This window comes from Athene cunicularia (assembly GCF_003259725.1).
Source record: "Athene cunicularia isolate RWA chromosome 13 unlocalized genomic scaffold, athCun1 chr13_part1, whole genome shotgun sequence".
NCBI lineage: Eukaryota > Metazoa > Chordata > Aves > Strigiformes > Strigidae > Athene > Athene cunicularia.
Genome location: NW_020799117.1, coordinates 16,594,020 through 16,612,696, shown reverse-complemented (window position 1 = coordinate 16,612,696; position 18,677 = coordinate 16,594,020). Strand labels below are relative to the sequence as shown.

General features: G+C 37.9%; 1 protein-coding gene across 3 annotated transcripts in view; it reads left to right on the top strand.

The window, feature by feature from the left end:
• SLIT3 (slit guidance ligand 3) overlaps positions 1–18,677 on the top strand; it is a 525,769-nt gene that overhangs the window by 414,464 nt on the left and 92,628 nt on the right. For all 3 annotated transcript variants that reach the window (XM_026858170.1, XM_026858169.1, XM_026858168.1), the window contains 4 exons: positions 633–776; positions 6,221–6,384; positions 8,529–8,661; positions 18,043–18,111. In XM_026858170.1, the coding sequence (XP_026713971.1) occupies positions 633–776; positions 6,221–6,384; positions 8,529–8,661; positions 18,043–18,111 (510 nt within the window). The remainder of the gene's footprint in view (positions 1–632; positions 777–6,220; positions 6,385–8,528; positions 8,662–18,042; positions 18,112–18,677) is intronic.

The following is an 18,677-nucleotide window of genomic DNA, read 5'->3' as shown; positions in this document are numbered from 1 at the left end:
GTTACCATAACAACTCAGAGAGATGTATTTTCCAAAATGCAACACTGATTCATCCAGTAGAAGCACTGAGCAAAGACCATTTTATAGAATGGTTACTGCTTTCTGTCTTGTCAATTAATGATTCTAATGACATTTCAGAGCTTGTGTTAGGTCTGGAAATCTAAACTATTCCTTGATTTCTGCTGAGGATGCTGTTTCCTTCCATACTTTTGCAGTGTGGATTACAAAAAACATCCATGATAGGAGTAGAAGTAATGCAGCTAGTATTGCTATTGTCACACATTTCTGGCAGTCTTTCTCAACTGATCTCTGAAATACATCTTCACTTACTCTCAGACATTTACTAAATTAAGACTTTAGTTTTCATTTCAAGATTGCCACTAGTCATAATTTTGATTGCATACTATTTTCAGATGTGGAGCTCCCATCAGCTTCTAATATTGTGTGGAAGAAATGTGTTTTAAAGTCAGATGTTTACACATAGCTGTGTTGTACTTCAGCAATCAATAAAAATTGTAAAAAAAGAGTACAGTGGTTCCAAAGCATTTATTGATGCCCTAGATAAAGGACCTCCTATCCTGAAATTATACCCCATCCCAGTAGTTCCTAATTCCCTGTTTTAATCCTTGCAGGATGCTGAGGAGCAATTCTATCAGCTGTATAAACAATGACACCTTTGCTGGACTGAGTTCAGTGAGGCTTCTTTCTCTGTATGACAATCACATCAGCACTATCACCCCTGGAGCCTTCAGCACATTAGTCTCTTTGTCTACCATGTAAGTTATCTTTTTATGGTACAAACATGTCACGATGCTGTTATTCTGTGCTTTCCTTTTAAGACAACATTTGAGTTTTAAAATCAAACTACTTACTGTTTACCTATAGAAAACCTCATTTAGGGAAATAAAACCCCATCCTACTGAAATCTCATGTTTGGAGGATGGAGAAAAACATTTGAATTGCTTCATCTGGAGTGGCTGAAAGAACTTTGGAGGTTGACAGCCTCAGGCAAGATGACTGTTTTGCTGTGTCATAGCCTAGTGCAGTGCACAGGACACGTCCATGTAAAACTATCTCTGCAGCTTCAGAAGGACAAAGTTTATCATAGACTTCAGCTTCCTGAAGCTGCTTTACTTTCAGTAGAGTCTAGTTTTGTAAGAACAGCTTTCTTGGATTACAGTTAAATTAGCTTCATATCAGAAGAATTCTACTAGCCAATGCTTAGATTTTCAGAAGAGTGTAGGAGGACAAAATACTCAAGTCCTACTGAATGTGAATTTGAAAGTCACAACCTAGGCTTTTCTGATATTTTTCTTACATTTTTAATCCTTCTTTGAAGTATTTCCCTTGCTTCTTAAATATGTTTACATGCTTTATGTAGTGTGTCCATTTTAATAAAGTACAGACTGATAAATGTAGAAAGTCTGTTCTTTGTTTCCAGCTGTGAATGAGGACCCTGATGTTGCTGTTAATGGGAGTTGTCTGCTTATTTCCCTTCACACTGCCCTGAAAAGACAACCTAACTGTCCAGTCAAAATAAACTATTGGTCCTATTGCATTTCAGGTTTTGAAAGCATTCTCCATCATGTTTGGGGGAAGAAAGAAGTGTTGAATCTCAGCTGTTTTATTCTTCCATTTTGTTGTTCTGACTTTTCACCAGCAAATCAGTTATCATTTTGGCATTAGTTCCACGCAACATAAAGAAGCCAGGCTTTTCTTCCATTCACTTTTTGTAGTCCAAAAAGCCTCCTTGAAATTGATGGACAAAGAGAAAACCAGAACCAGATTATTTTATTTTCAAGTCGCTGGTCAAAGCGAGTGGTACTTGCTGAAGGCTGGTTCTCACTGCTGAAGCAGTGCCTGCCTGCTTCTCGCGCAGCCTGTCTCTGCGCTTCCATCTGTGGATCCCGTAATAGCTGTGACTCTCTGAATCAGTCTATAAAGTCCCTACCTTGTTTGCATAGAAGCATCTTTGTCATGTTTTTTAGAAGATAGCCCATTGTCTTCTTTTTTTCATCTGTGGATAAAGATTATGACAATTTTTAGCAACAACAATTAAAGCTGCTGCTAATTACAATGCATTGCTTTGGCACTGACTTATGATCATGTTGGCCGTGGCAAGTTTCAAGCTGTGTCTTGATGAAAGTTTGTTCTTTGACACCTTTTCACTCTGTGCTTGATCTACAGACAGGCAAAGATGTGCTTTTGACTTCTTTAGACATCGTTTTAAGGCCATAGTGATATTTCACATATAAATGCAAAATTCAGATGTGTTCATTTCCTAGCAGTGCTCACTTGTAGGTGGATATATTAGATGACAACACTACAGAAGATAGATAGTATGACTGCTTTTCCTGTTCAACCCACACTTTGTGAGTTAATCGGGTATTGTAATGTCTTATTTTTGCATCCATTAATGTGAGACAGAAATTCATACAAAGTTTAACATGTCCATTTTTATCTTGGTGTACTTACAGCACTAAAAAATTATTGCTCCTTTTGTTATTACTCTTTGTGAATCAACCTCACTGATATTTTCAAAACATGGACAGATCTGAAGATAATGTCCTGACTGATGGTTTTCAATAGAACAATATTTTGTAAGCTATTGGTAAAATAATAGTAGTTTTTTATTTGTAACTAGTCAAACGAGGTACTGTTTTTTATTTGTAACTAGTCAAACTAGTTTTTTATTTGTAACTAGTCAAACGAGCATCCTAATTTGAAGTGTGCTTGCACTTCTGCATACAGAGAATTCAGTCATGTCTTTTAAGTGGGCATATTTGCAAACAGAACTGGTTTTCCATGAATTATTATTATTATAATAGCTTCATGGAGCTAATGCCAGAATGATAACTGGTTCATCAGAATAACATGCAACTATTCTAGTATAAACTTAACCTGAATTCCAGGATGTATTTTTAACCTAATCTCAACAATATTCAGATGCATTTCAGCATGTTTTTCTAACAGGTCACTAGAATCCATTTAAATAGTTAATATTCTATGGCTTCTTTGCAATTTTTAAGAGACACTTGTAGTAGGATATGCATATTTTATTCCTTAAGACTTCTATTCCCCCTTGATTTTAAAAATATGTCAAGGTCCTTGAGTAAACACTTCTGAATTTAATGTTAGTACCATATCTTTGCTTAAAGCTTGATTGCTTCGTTTCTGTTTGAGTGGTTAAATCACTATCTTATGTGTAGGAACTCTGATTAGTAATTATGAATTTTTATAACAATTTGTCTGCCCAACATTACTATTTGTGATTTGAGAGATCCACTTGAATAGACAGATTCCAAAATAAAGCTTTTGCAAATAATTGGCCTTTCCAGGCTTTCAATTGCTTTTCAAGTGAATTAGGGAATCTATTGTCCCACATGAATCTTTATAGAGAGCCTCACAGTTTTGCCATCACAGGTTTTGCATCACAGCTTTGCCATGGAAAGAGCGTGTATGTAGAGACATGTATGAACATGTATGAACTTCATACATTAAAGCAAAAAATCACTGCTCTGCTGTTGGACGAAGGGCAAAATCTAGATGTTGCTAAAGTGGCAGGAGAAAGTGTGTAATGCATGACAAGATAAATTTGTCCTTTTTCACCCAGAGTTATATGAATTTTGAAGCAGTACATTTGTTTCTTTATTTACTAGTTTTATATGTATTACCTTACTTCTTTCTTAGTTCCTACAAAAAACATAATCCAAATTCTAATCCAAGGACTTAATAAATTTTAAGTCAAGAAGAAAATGGGGATTTGTGGATAGTTACTGCTGCTGAGCAACCAATGCATTAAGTCAAAGCAACCTTCCCTCTGTAGAAACGAATAATTACTATTTTGATGGGAGCATTCTGTAGATTGAACATTTGAATGTTTCTGAAAGGTTTTTTTTATATCCTGGTAGGATACTCTCTAGGTGTGCAAAATTTTCTTTACATTCAGAGCTGCTGGTTTTCTAGAAACCTGATTATATACACCTGCTGTTTGTTTCCAGTTGTGGATTATTTCATTGTAAGGGTTTGTTTCATGGAAGTTTTTCTGTGAATATTATCTCACCCTTTTCCATCAGTGGAACAAATGGCCTTTGAAGCATTGGTTCACTTAGCGCTGGAGCTTTGAACACTCTGTTCATGCCAAAGAATGTCAGTATGGAAAATATACGAGGCATCCTGCATGTGGTCCCATTATGGATTAAAGAAAATGGAAAAGAATTCAGAAGGAAAGTAACTAGAATTAGAATAATGCTTTCAGTGCTTTTCTGCACATTCTGTCAGAAAGCTCCTATGTAACTTGTTTGTTTTCTCACATTATACAGCAAGTTAGCCTTGCCTTTGAATCCTAGTCAGCATGAAGTAGGCTGAGTATTTTCATTATTGAACATTATGCTTTTTCTCCTCCCCCCAGTTCTCCCTCTACACAATGTACAATAGTCTGCGCTAGATCCCCATGTAATTACACGCCCAGAGCTTCAGGCTAGCGCAATGATTGAAGTATGCTTTTTTACAAAGCAGAGAGCAGCTGTAAATCATATTGTGGGTATGTGATGTTGGCCTAGAACCTATATAATTTAGGAACTGGTTTGGGTTTGTTTTCTTGCTGCCACACCTCAACTGTGCCATATGTTTTTGTCTTCAGCACTATTGTTTTCTGAAGGGATTGCTTGGCTGAAAACCTAGTGTGATTTTGGCTACATGTTTAGGTTTTAAAAGTATGTTGCAAGTGAAGTCTTCAAGCTACTACACCTGTATTTGAAGTGCCTGTTTCTTTAAGGCCTTAAAATTTTTTGGTTTTAAGATATACTGTGTTTTAGAGAAATGTCATTATCATCTTTTTTTCTATAGTACCAAAATAATAACTTGGATATATACACAGATGATGTGCTAGTTTAGATACTACATTTTCCATATATGGGACTCTGACAGCTCATTTTATTTTGATGAGGCAACCTCAGACTGAGGCTATTGAATCTCCCTGTCTTTGTGCATAAGATACTCAGCCTTCTTTTCTTAGCAGGGAAATTAGCCTCTTTCCTTCATCTGAAGTTTAATCATAAAAAAGCCTACACACAAATTACAATAGGCATTTCAGTACAAGACTTCGGGAAAAAAATTTTTTCCAAGATTCTCAGCACTAATTCTAGTTCTCTTAGAAAGATATTTGCTTTAAAATAACTGTCACCTTACACTCCTTTCACTCAAAGGATCACAACCTATTAAGAAATAGAAATTACTTTTCTATACTGACTATCTATGTTACAGGTGTTCCACTGAGAAATTTCTATACATCTGTGTTTTCATGGCTTGACAATAGGACAGATAGGGCTTTCCTTCCTTAAACACTGAATGCTAACCCAAGCTACATTAAGAATCCATCCCTCTCAGAGAGGCTGTCATGTGGATGCTTTGGGTACTGTGCACCGCAGTACCGCAGTTAGACTGCAACTGTATTTGAAAGATGTTTTGGGAGCTGTAGCAAGATTTGATGCAGACCTCACAAAGTTCACAAGGCAGTAGAGCAGATGCTTTTCACTACAGATACACTGACCTAAGAAAGCTTCATATGAAGTGGTTCAAGCTTACAGTGCTGCTTTATGTGTATATGTACATACAGAGTGCTATCCTTACTATTTCAGTAGGAATCCCAAATTCAGGTTGCCAGTGGCTCCCACCTGGCACTGGTTTTTAGGGGCCATAACACAGACAAGTGGGAAGCCTGAGCATACTGGGGCAAGGAACAGCATGCTAAGCCGGCGTGGCTGTACACCCAGGGAGTGGTACATGGAGGTCTGTGCTAAGGGCTAGAAGTGTTAAACTTTTCCATGGCATTACCCAAAGTAATGACATTGAAGATTATGCATACATGGGTGCAGTGTGTGAGGTGAGTTTAGACTTGGGTGTGAGCTGTAGCTTGGGTTGAAATCCACTAGAAATACATCCCTTGTAGTAATTTAAGTATTCTAAATAATAGTTGTAGCATTAAGTACTTTGGTTTATAGACAGAGAGATATATATGCATATATATATTTTTTTTAATTACAACCCTAGTCCTAATATAAAACCTGTGTAGAACTTCCCTGATCTATAGAACAGAGGAGGAGCTCACAGAAACAGATGGCAGGAAAGAGCTTGGACTTGGAACCCATCATCTTTCAGTAGTTATTTCAGTATTTCTGTATGTTCATGTTTGATGCAATTATGTCTTGTTCCGTTTCAGTAATTTGTTGGCGAACTCCTTTAATTGTAACTGCCATTTGGCCTGGCTGGGAAAATGGTTGAGGAAGAAGAGAATTGTCAGTGGAAATCCACGCTGCTTGAAACCCTTTTTCTTAAAAGATATTCCAATCCAAGATGTAGATGTCCAGGACTTCACCTGCGATGGTAAGAAAATCCAATTCAGTTTGGCATTTGTGATAATATTGGCACCTCTGTGAGAACCTCCCTTCCTATCAAGCAATACTGCATGGTAAACATTTCAGTTTAGTGATAAGAAAAACAGCTGTCTAGAGCTGAAGATCAGTGTTCCCTATCAGCAGTTTATTTTTATTCTTGCTTTCCAGTTTCGGAAGTTCTACTATCTACGCCTAAATATAAGAATTAATTTATTATAGACAAATACTCTGCTTTGTGTAATCCTGGCCCTTCCTCCCATTTCCTTATTCACACACTTAGTTAACAGTCTGAAGCCAGTGGGAACAGTTCTTGCTTGGAAAGTCTTTTCGGTTTTGGTACTGTTAGTTTCACCAACAACAGGTATGAATACAGGGAAATAAAAACCCTTAGATATTATTTGAAATGACTCAGTGATTCTTGATGCTTTGCTGGGTCCATATAAGTTTAAAAAAAAATATCCTGGCATTTCATTCGTTCTCCAGGTAGTTCTTTGTCTTCTGATGAAGCAGATTTTAGAGAAAATAGTAAGGATAAAAACTGACTGATGAATGCACTGCTAACTTGACTTGTAGGCTGTGATTGCCTGTTAAGACCAAATACGCTGGAGCTGCAGTTAGTCGTACCTCTAAAGAGACCATGAGTGATAGAAGTTTCCTACTTAGAGTAGAAATTAATTCCTGTCTTAGCTGAGCAATCTGGCAACAGGCCCAGGTGCTTGGGCTTAGAGCTCAAGGGACCCAAGTTTAGTCATTAAAGAATAATTCACTTTTAGTTTGGAAGAAAAAAAACAATCCTGGTCCACAAAATGACATTCTATGCTTGGGGACTTTATCAGTCAGTCAGTCAGACAGCCATGGTGAATGGAAGGTAGATGGCAGGGTGTAAAACACAGAACATAGGGGGAAACTGAATCTGCTGAAGAAACATGCTCTTTCTGCATGTTTATGAAAGACTGAATTTTGTTTTCAGTCGTTAAGCTCATTAAGCTCAGCAGGGGAGAAAAAGAAAAAAAAAAATCTTCCCTGTTCTGTAGGCTGGTCATGCTTCTCCATCCATCTGAATACAAATTATTCCCTACCATGCATTTATGGGTAATTGTGTTATCTTGTATCAGGACTTCCAGTCTTATTCCTTAATCTCAATGCTCATGGGTACATCCAGCAGAAAGAAGAAAGAAACAGATCTGTCTCAATTAGCCCTTGCATCAGTTTTTTTTTAAACACGTAAAGACAGCTGGCTGTGTGCTCTTGGATTGCAGCGCTGTGTCTCCATACTGGTCAGCTCAGGCTGCCTGTACTCATAAACAGTTGTGTGGTTCCTCTCACTGTCATCTAGACAATGTGCCACTAAGTGTTTCCTTTCATATATGTCGTGATACTGTAGCGTGCATTTGCCTTGTGTTTTGCAAAGCCTGTTGCTTTTGGGGAAAATCCATGCTTTAATGTTCTTAACTTCAAAGAGTTGGTTTCTTCTGCAGAAACCCTATTGTTCTTCAATTGCAAGATGTAATCTGCTGTTTATGGACCTTTGAAACCATTTCTGGAGAAAGTAGATATTTTTATGTGTGCACAGATGGATCATCAGCATTTGGAAGTATGCTGCTCAGTTTGTTGTTTGCCTGGTTATGCTTGTCAAAAACAATGAGGTTTTACAATTCAGATGATAAATGAAGTGCCAGGCTGACTTCAAAAAATAAAAAATTAACATCTAAAAGCTGAATTTAAAAGAAACCTTCCTAAATTGGAATAGATAGTGAATATCCTCTGTCAGGATGAATTTAAGGGCAATGTTATGGTCAGGTTCTCCATTTCAGCTAGTATATTGGGTGTGGGGGGTGGGTTTGGTATTCACATAACTGATTTTACTGTAATTTGCAAAATTACAGAGAAGTAGGCACTCTTCCGGAAAAAAAAAACAAAAAACAAAAAAACATTGCTATTCAGTTTTTGAGCTGTTCATGTTGCCTGAAGAACCTGTATGAAGACAGGTTGATCCAAAGCATGGGATCTACTTTAAAATATTGTGATGGTCAGTGATGTCCCTGCTTGGTCCTTGTAAGCAGTTACCTTCAAAGTACATGACTTTGGGCTGTAAAGCTGGCTTCCTAATACTCCATTTCTCTCCCTCTGCAGGTAATGATGAAAGCAGCTGCTTGCTTTCACCTCCTTGTCCTTCCCAGTGTACCTGTGTGGACTCGGTGGTACGTTGCAGCAACAAAGGGCTGCGAATGTTGCCCAAAGGAATTCCCAAAGACGTGACTGAGCTGTAAGTTACCTTTTACATAGCTCCTTTCATGAGAAGTTCATGAAATTACTTCATAGTGAGGCTTTGTAGGTCCTTGGGGATTCTGCCTTTGACTTTAGTGACTGGTGTTTTGTGCTTTGGTGCTTTCCATATCTTTTGACTGTTATTTTTATACTTACTTGTCCCTTGACTGAATACATTGCTCTGTAATGGGAACAGAGTTTATCTATCCTTGTACCCATTAATTGTGTGTGTAGGGAACAAATGCATATATTAGTATCAAATAATCTTGTAGTGCTTCTGAGAAGCCTAAGCTCAGAACAGGCAGTTTGAACGGATGATGAAAATATGTTCCTGACTTACGCAGCTGTGAGCTAATTATCCTCTGAGGAGATTAAAAAAAAGAAAAAGAAAGCCAGTGGTTGAAACAAACAATTAATTCTTTTCTCCAAACCTCATGAAATGGCTAAAATAACAGATAATTAGATTAAACTGTAAAGTAAATTCATCCTAGTTGAGAACCATCTTCTAGTAGTCTTTTCATCTACCCCTTGCTATAACTTTATACTGGATTTTGGTTCTTTCCATGGAAAGAAAATAGACTTGGCTTAAACTGTTGGCAGTAGAAGTACTGAGCTTTTCCCCTTTAGGTCCTTATTCAAATCTATCCCTGGTAAATTGTTACTGAAACTTGTTACAGTCTCATCAACATTTCTATATGAAAGTAATTGGTTCAGTTAGTTGGTATGTTCAGTGAATTTTGTAATGAATTAAAATCTGATTCTGCTATTTTTTTAGTATCTAGTATTATTTTTACTATTTAGTAACAAGGCAGCTGATGAATGATACACACATTTTTTTACTCCCTTCACAGTGAGAGAATGGGGTTTGCACTGTTCTTATGTGTTGTAGTCAAGTAGAAGACTTTGATGCTGAATGAGGAGTGTACTGAAAGTATGTGCGGTAACTCAAATTAACATGGCAATTTTTCATTAATGAATACATCCTTGGAACACTGTTAAACCAGGGCATGGTTAATAGTAGTTTGAATTAGAAGTCAAGTCCTGGCCTGTATTCCTTTATATATTGCCATCAGTGATAAAAAGTCTGCAAGGTGGTTTCTGGTCTGTTTTTGTTCAGGTTTCATGGCATTCAAATATGACTTGCCAACAATAAGATATCACAGATGTTACTTTGATTTCCACTGCCACACTGCGGGAATTTTTATGTTTAAATTTTGCATTTTGAGTTTTACTGATACTATCTGATACCCTGACGACATAACTTTCACAAAGAGAGTGAAATTAATCTCACATTCTTGAAAACTGCTATATTTCTTAAGCTATTTCTTGGCAAATGAGGAAATAGCCTGGAACTGAGCAGTTTGAGTTCATAGGAGTTTACATGACTTTCTTCTTCAGTAGGAGCCTCTTGGCTGTGCAAGCCTCTAGTTTGGCTTTCTGCTTTCAATCCAGAAATGTGTCAGCAGAACACAGTCAGCCATGGACCGGCTGGCTCTGAATATTTCATATTCTGCAAATATAACCTTGAATCTGTCCCAGCTGTCTCAAAATTCAATCCTGATCTCACTCTCCTCTCAACCAACACAAACTGAGCTCCTTATTTGTATGTATACCAAAAGATGAGCTGCAGGTACTCAAGTTAAAAATTTCATGTGCTTGTGGAAACTGTGACAAGAATGAAATAAATTTAAAAAAAAAAAAAAAATCTTACTTGCCTTCCTTTTGCTTCCAGATTGAGATAAAGGTGTTGCCCATAATCTGGAAGGGACTATATCATCTAGGTCGCAAGTTGATAGTGTGAACTTCAGTATTTTTATTGTTCTCTGTTTGAGAATTGTCATTGCTGCTGTGGTAAACAGCTTTTCCTGTGGAACCCCACCTCTGGCCTCATTTTGAGGACAGCTAAAACTTGACAGAGTGCAGTAGTTTTCTGGGCACAGGGTTAAAGACATTTCTTTTGTTCAAACTATTTACACTCCTCACATCAAAATACCCCCATTTCCCTAGGGGAGTCCTAGATCCCATGAACTGTCCTAAGGCTGGAGCATCTTCTAAAAGCTGTTTTGTTTCTGTGGTAGCAGTGGATATCTGGTTAGCAGTTGGAACAAGAAAGCATATAAGTTACCTGCTGCAGAAGATATCGCAGCACTTGCCTGGCTAGAGAGCGCCACAGCAGTCTCCAGGGCAGGGATGCCTTCACCTTTCTCACTGGTGCAGTGATCACGGCTGCTCAGATAGATTAAAAACCCTTCCCCCATGTTACTGCAATCCGTGCTGCCTTTGTCCCTTTGTACTCCCATGTCAGAGACCTCTGGGCAGTGTGCTGGGGTCTCAGTGCCCCTATCAGGCACTAAGAACCGAGGTCATGCCAAGAAGAAGACAAGGGTGTAAAGAGCCTCTTGTCCTGGTAGCTCACTGTTGGAGCCTGGGGGGTGATATGATGCAGGCGACCATTTTAGTGGAATTTTTATGAATGCACCAGTCTGACATTTATAAACTTCCATTATTGATGTATTTCTTTACAAGGCACGTTAGCTGTGGTCCTTTTTATTAAAACGCAGTGTGTTTTTATACACCATGGTTTAAGAAAAAAAAACTGCCATGTATCTAGATAAACCAGTCTGTTACAGCTGAATATAGCCTTCTCAGAAGTTTCTTTAAATAGTCTTAAATATAGTCTTAAACCGGGAATTCTTTCCTTGTAACAGGTATTGAATAGCAATGTACAAAAATTAGCGTACCTCTTGTACAGGCACATAGGGAAAATGTTACCCTTCACTGGGTGAAATTCACTGTACCTAAACTCAGCAAAAATATCACCAACAAGGTTTTATTATATGGTGGACTGGAGACATAGGCTCACTCATTCCAGCTTTCTTCCTAAGTTTCTGTTTTGGATGTGTATATAGACAAAACATGTGAAAACCATTATCTCCTTTATATTTAGAGCTTGGAATGACAGGATACATCCCTGTGTTTGCTTTGTACCACCCTTGGGAGGAGGGATTACCTTGGCAGGGAAGGCTTCCATCTAGAATACAGCTGAAAAGATCACTCAGTCTCCTGGCTTTTTAGAGGGATGATGATGTAAGAAATTTCTGTTTCCCAACTATTCCTTCACAAAACCCCATCATCATGGGCAAGACTTCTTTCAGCTTCTTGGGAATAGGGAAATATGTTGTTTCTTGCAAATTCCTTTGCTGTATATTTACGTACTGCCTGCATTTTTTCCCACTGTTTGCTCTGAAGAGAAGCCTTGGGTTTTTTGAACATGCTCAGTTTTCTAGTCCAGATGTTCAGAAGTAAAATGTTCATGCAGTGAGCTAGCTTGGAACTTAGCCTTGCTGCTGCTTAGTATTTCAGGCTTTCCTTTTCTTCTTCTTCTTTTTTTTTTTCCCCCTCAAATCTGCTTGAACTAAGTTTCCCATGGTCTTTTTCCTTTTACATATTACCTCTGTGTACAAACACTATTTTTTTCTTTTTTTCACAAAACTATAGTCTATTTCTAATAAAGTCTTATCTGACAGCATCCAGCTGCTTTTATGGACCTACAGCAAATAATATTTTGCACTGGGGAAAAACATTGGAGGCAATTATGTGGACAGTGTGTGCATAAGCTGTAACATAATGAGCATGGTGTATTTTAGAATAAATATGTACTGATCATGTCATCTCTAGTCTCCAAATGTCATGACACTGAGCTGTACAATAGCACTGATGGGATTATTAGGAAAACCTGCATCCATACATCATTAGTAATTATTTTTCTTTCCATTTATATTAATACATATTAATATTTGCATTACTTTTGCCATTTCTCTTTCTCTCCTCACAAACCTCTCTCCCATTTGTTTCGTGTTCTGCCTGTTAGGTTCATTTAGTCTGCAAATACATTCAGTACTTGGCACAACAGTTTTCACAAGTGGCTGACCTGCTTACTAGCAGAGGGATAGGGATCCCATTGAACTGTCTTTTAGCTCATTATTCTCCACCTTGAGTTTGCTGCCTGTTGCTGCCTTGACCTTAGCATGGCACATTCAGCTGAATCTCCAGTTGCCAAGACGCTTTTGACAGTTGCTTTCCATACATTTGCTGCCACATCTACTCAAACCTTCTTTCCATCTTCCACTTGTGATTTTTTTGACTTGTGACTAAAAATAGTGGCTCATACCTGGGCCATGCAAATTGTTGCAATAAATATACTGTAAGCAATTAGTTATGATATATGTAGAATATGGTAGTGCCATTTTTCAGTATGCCTATATTGCTGTTGATCAAAAGGATAACTCTGAAGTGAGATATATAATGAAAATCATCTGCTTGAGAATGCACATGCTTTTGCTTGTCTGGCAATCTGCACTATTTTATACACTGACCCTTAACACAGACTTCAGTGAATTTTCCTTTGATAGTAAATGAGAGAAACAGTTCAGATCAAAGCTTAGGCTTACATGGTCCTATGTCATAAAAGGTTTTACACCCTGCTTAATTCACTGTGGAGGAAAATTCTCCCATTGAGAGAATGGATAGTTCTGTAGAAGGATATTTTAGTTACAGCTGCATTTCATTTAGTTGCTTAAATCTGCATTTCAAACCTGATAGTTTAGAAAAAGTAAATATTATCAATGCTATCAAATAATGTATTCAATAACTGAAGAAGTTTGAGTACCTATCAGGAAGGTGACTTTAGCACTAATAGATACAAGTCAAGTTTAACTTGAGGGCCTTCACTTTACTCTTGAACACGGCCATGTTTCTGTATGTCAAACCTATAAATTGTGGTCTGACATACTAATACAGCAAAATCCAGAGTCCAAATCTGCCAAAAACTAAAAAGTTCAAGATCCAGATTTGTACCTAGATCCATACTTGAATTTTGTTTCTTCTCAAGAAACTGTAATTGAAACTCTTAAAATTCGTGCTTTGAGGATGTTTCATCTTTCACAGTCCAATTCAGTTCTAGACCACTCTTTTTAGGGAATGAAACTTGCCTCAAAATTTTAGGACATTGGGCATCTGCATTTAAAAGTTTAGACTGTAACTTAATTTTAGAGCTTAATGTTAGAGCTGCATAAAATTGTCAAGTATCTTTTTTTTTTTTTTTTTTTTTTTTTTTTTTTTTTTTTTTTTTTTTTTTTGTAATGTAACATTCTATATGAAATATTTAAAGGAATTAAAGGAGAGGCTTTGTGCCTTTTCAATTACTGCCTGAGAACTGATTTGTCTCTCCATTTTCTTCTCTTAGCACAGATTGCCGCTGTGAGCTTGACTTTATGGCTGAATAGACATTTCAGTACAAAAAAGGTTCCAAGTGATTCAAATCGTTACATGATGCTTTGGCACCTTGTGCTGGTTATATCACCTCCAATCCAAGTGGTTTCAGTATAAAAATAGACAAGTTGGAAAAAGAACAGCTGTCATCTTTTATGCATAGTTTTAAATTTTTTATGTGTGATGTTAGTGTGTGTGGAAGGTGCTGGATGAGCCCTGGGGCTGCTGCAGGCACTGGGAGCTGAGAGCCAGCATGGTTGGGGCAGGCGTGGAGTGAGGCATGGCCGTGCCCGCAGTGCCAGCCATTCTGGCCAAACAGTTATGTGTCTCCAGCACCCGGTCATGTTTTAGAAGAAGCCTTTACTCGTAGGTACTTGGTAGCATTTTATGAGAACATGAACATGGTTTTGGTTTTGTTTTCAATTTTGGCTCTGGTAATTGCTTGTTGGTTACAAGTCATTATTGAGACTTCAGGATTCCCAGCAGCATTCATGAAGTAAAAAACAATTTCCAATCTGCTATTTAAACTACATAGTAGAGACTTTAGGAAGCAAATGAGGTTCTTTTGGATACTAGTCAGTGTGTCTGTATTAAGGCAGCTGACACCCACTCTTGACTCCGTATATTAATAACTTGATTCTTAGCATTAAAATTAGACATACATTTTTTCATTCATGCCAGAATTTCTTTTCATACCAGATGCCATATACATCATCTTCCTTTGGCTAAGGATTGGAGAGAATGAAAAATACAATTTTCCTTCCACATCATTCTGTTATAGCTCGTTTTGTTACGTTTGGGCAGGGAGTCTGTAGCTTCATCCATGTTTTTTGATTTATATATGTACATGAATGCACAGAGTTTTGTAACTAGGCTCTGCCCCTCCACCCTCAGGAATAATTCTGTTATTCACTATGTCCAGCTTCCAGCCCTCTTGCAGCCCCCATACGTCATCTCGAGCCCAGCAAGGTGCAGAGCTGTTGTCCCCACATCCCCTCCCTGGTCTGACAGAGGCCTGGCCTGCAGTGGCCAACGGCTCACCTGCAGCAGTTGGTTTCTTCAAATGTTGCATCTCAGATCCTCCTGACTCTTGGCATGCTCTTATACCCTAAAAGCTCTGGTTATTTCAATTTCATTGCAGTTAAATGTGCTTTCAAAATGAATGCCTTTTGCTTTGAAAATACCACCATTCTTTGTATAATGTGGTGAAAGGTTTTAACAGTGGAAAAATGTTCATATGCATGCATGAAAAGTATATTATCGGTAATTTTTCAGTGCAAAATTGTGTTTGTTCAGAAGTTATACCATTGGTATAAGTATTGCAGCTTTCTGCTAGCACTTTTATATAACCATCAAATTGTTTGCAGTACAAATCCAAAGCTATTCAAAGCAGATCTTCTGTAGGAGTTTAACTCTAGGGGTCTGCATGTCTATGTTAGTCTGAATAATGAAGCACTGTATTAAAATGTGCACCCTCGACTTTTGATTGCACCAGAAAGCACATCAGGGAGGGAAAAACCTTGGCTAGCTATCATCAGGTTGTTCAAATTGCAGGCTGCTTCATATTGGGATCAACAAGAGAATATCCTGAAAATACATTTCTGAAGATTTCAACACATCGCAAGAGTTGAGTCTCCTTTTTCTAAAGGAAAACCATATATAGCTTCCAAATACATAATACATGACCTGCTTTTGATTTCCTTTGGAAATCCATTGAACTTTACATTTGAAATAAAGATGGGAACCTTAACCTATCCTCATGCTTGGGTTTAAGATTTGCAGCTTTCTGGGATGAAGGAGAAAGTGCAGACATCCAGCGGCTTGCTGCATCCGTAGCAGACATGACTGAGGAAATGAGACATGATTTGCCCTGTTAAAATAGTAACATGCATGGTTGAATACTGAGCATCTTCTATGTCACAATTTATGGTGTGAATTCACCAAGGAGCTCCATTTTCAAAATAATTTATAACAAATTTAGTCAAAATCATGAAAGTGACTTTACACTTGCTGAATATGAATATTCATGGGAGGTGTAAACATGACATAACTAACCCATACTCTGGTTTGTGATGATCTGTGTCACAGAGCAGCTGTCACTACTCTATAAGTTTATTGTGGAACACTGTCACTCGATGCTTGTGATCTTTGTGAATGGAGAGATTAATTTGTTCAATAGGGGTTTTTTCATTAAGGAAGGCTTTCCCTTTTGGTTATAAATTCAAAAGCTTGTAGTGCCAGTTGTCCAGCCTAATCCTAGCAAAAGCTAGGTCAGCTCCACCGTGTGCTCTAAGGTGACTCTGCCTTGATGGGAGCCTGTGCACAGGCAGAATGGATAACCATGAGGCTGGAGTAGTTCAGTTGGAGTAGTTGAAAAGAGCTGAAGCAGCAGAAAATGGTGAGAGGGCATTATGCTGAAATAGAAGGCAGGGGCGGAATGTGACAGTTATAAAATATATTATGTAAGAAATTCTGTTAGTGTTTATAGATTTTATTTTTAAATGATATAAAAATAAAGTTTGTGGGAAAATTTTCTTGGATTTAGTTTACACAAATACCTCCATGTTGTTACAGTTAATGTAGAGAGGGAACATATAGCAGAATAATAATCTGTTATTATTGTTGTTTGCTATAGTAAATGCAGAATAAGGAGGTCTGTTGCCAAAGAAAACGAAATTGTATGTGTGGGATAAAAATTCTTAACATAATTATCGGATTGTATTTTCAGCAGTAGAGGCAGCACATTAAGTGTTCTGGTGTCTGGGCTGCATTTCCTGGCTACACTTGATTATCTTTCAAAACATACCACATCAATTGCATTGCCGCATGTCTACCTTAGGAAAAATCCCCCAAAGTGTCTTCTAAGGAAGGGAAATATCATTTCATCTTTTATCCTCACCTGTGGAGGGAGAAATGCTTTCCCTCCTACACAGTATTTTCTGAGAAGGTTGGATTTGTTTCCTAGGTAGATAGGTATTCTGGCAGATGCCTGGAGAGTCACCTTGACAATGTCATGGCACCACAGTGGTCATTGCCACTGGAGCCTTATTACTTTGGTATCTTCCAGGGATGCAGTTTCACACAAAAGCCAAGGTTAAGGAAAAGAACTCCAGCTCTGTTGTATTATTATTTTGTAATAAACAGGAAAAACCCCACATCCCATTGCTACCACAGATCAGCTGTGGAGTCTTGAGTACCCATGCTCTCTTCTGGGCAAACCTTTGGAAGATATTATATTTGTACTGGCTTTTTCCGTTGGTTACTGAATGTTCAGGTTTCTTCAGTGAAGAAAAACTGCAAAATACAGTCACTGTATGCCTGTATGAGGACATAGGATTAGCGAAAAATACTTTAGTCCTATTGTACATGGGTCTGAATAGAGACGCATTCAGTGGTGTCTCCAACAACTTCCACCCTGGGAACAAGCTGTTTTATTAAATACTCTTAGTGCTTGTAGGAGGAGCTGCATTCAAAGAGAACTTGGTCTTTGGTCTTCAGTTTGTACCAAGTTTTCCTTCTGTACCAGTGTATATTGAAAAGGAAAGGTAAGGAGGGTGTATATGCCATAGTAGGGATTGCTGTAGTGGATGTGTCATCAAACTCATGGATGTTTGTGTTGACAGCGGAATAAGTGAGTCTTTTTGCAACACAGAGACCTGACAGTGCATCCATACAAGGACAGTTTTGGCACAAGGAACTTACGCAAGACAAAAACTTTCTTAACAGGGTCAGTCAGCACTCAGTGTTCTTACAGAAACTTGTTAAAGGTAACTTTAAGATCAGGGCACAAGCCATACAATTTTTCTCCCCTTCTTCAGTTGCTGTCATAGAAAAACCAAATGGTCACTTCTGTTTGCTGTAGGCCAGAGATCCTTTGTTCACTTCCAAGTCTTTTTAAAAAAAAAAAAAAAATCAATGAGCTCTACTGTCATGCTTTGCATGTGAGATAATTTACTTATAAAGGAGAAACTGTTATAGTTTCAAAGCAATGAATTGAAGATAATTTCTTTAGTGACTGACTTTATATTTTCCTCATTCATGGTGCAGATTGACTGACAGGAGTTCTTGTTAACATGTTTGTGTAATTGGCAAATCTGACTTTTTTCAGATACCTGGAAGGAAACCATCTGACTGCTGTGCCGAAGGGGCTCTCCACCTTCAGACACCTGACACTGATGTAAGAAACATGTGTTTTCAATGTCAAGAAAATTACATGACTCTTTCCGCACTGTGTTGTAGTTAGAACATAAATAATTAGTATTTGAGGGGAAAAACCCACAAAACCCCAAAACCTTCTGTAATTTGGACTTGGAAAGAATTTCACAGTGGCTACTGCTGCCAATAAGTGCTCATAATGAGTGGAGAAAGAGTGAGGTGACTGAGAGCACCAAAGACCCTTCCTCTACAGAGGCTTCCAGCCTCTTCAAAAGGACTAAACTCTCACACAGGCTACTACAGTTTCACTTGGCAGAGTTATCTGTGCAAAGCTGTAAAGGTCATTAACAGAGGAGATGGCATTAATTTGTTCTAGGTGAGGCAGTATTTATAATGCTAAGGCAATGAAAATTTGCATAGCTGTTTCTGCTATGGAGAGAGACACAACTAGACTTTGTTCAGTAAATTTCTCCCTGAAACATACAGGAGTGAAATTTCTTGACTGAACTATTTATCAGAAGTTTTCAAATGCTGTTTGAATCAGTTGTGTAGGTACTCAGAACAACCTCAGACTAAACCAACATGGAG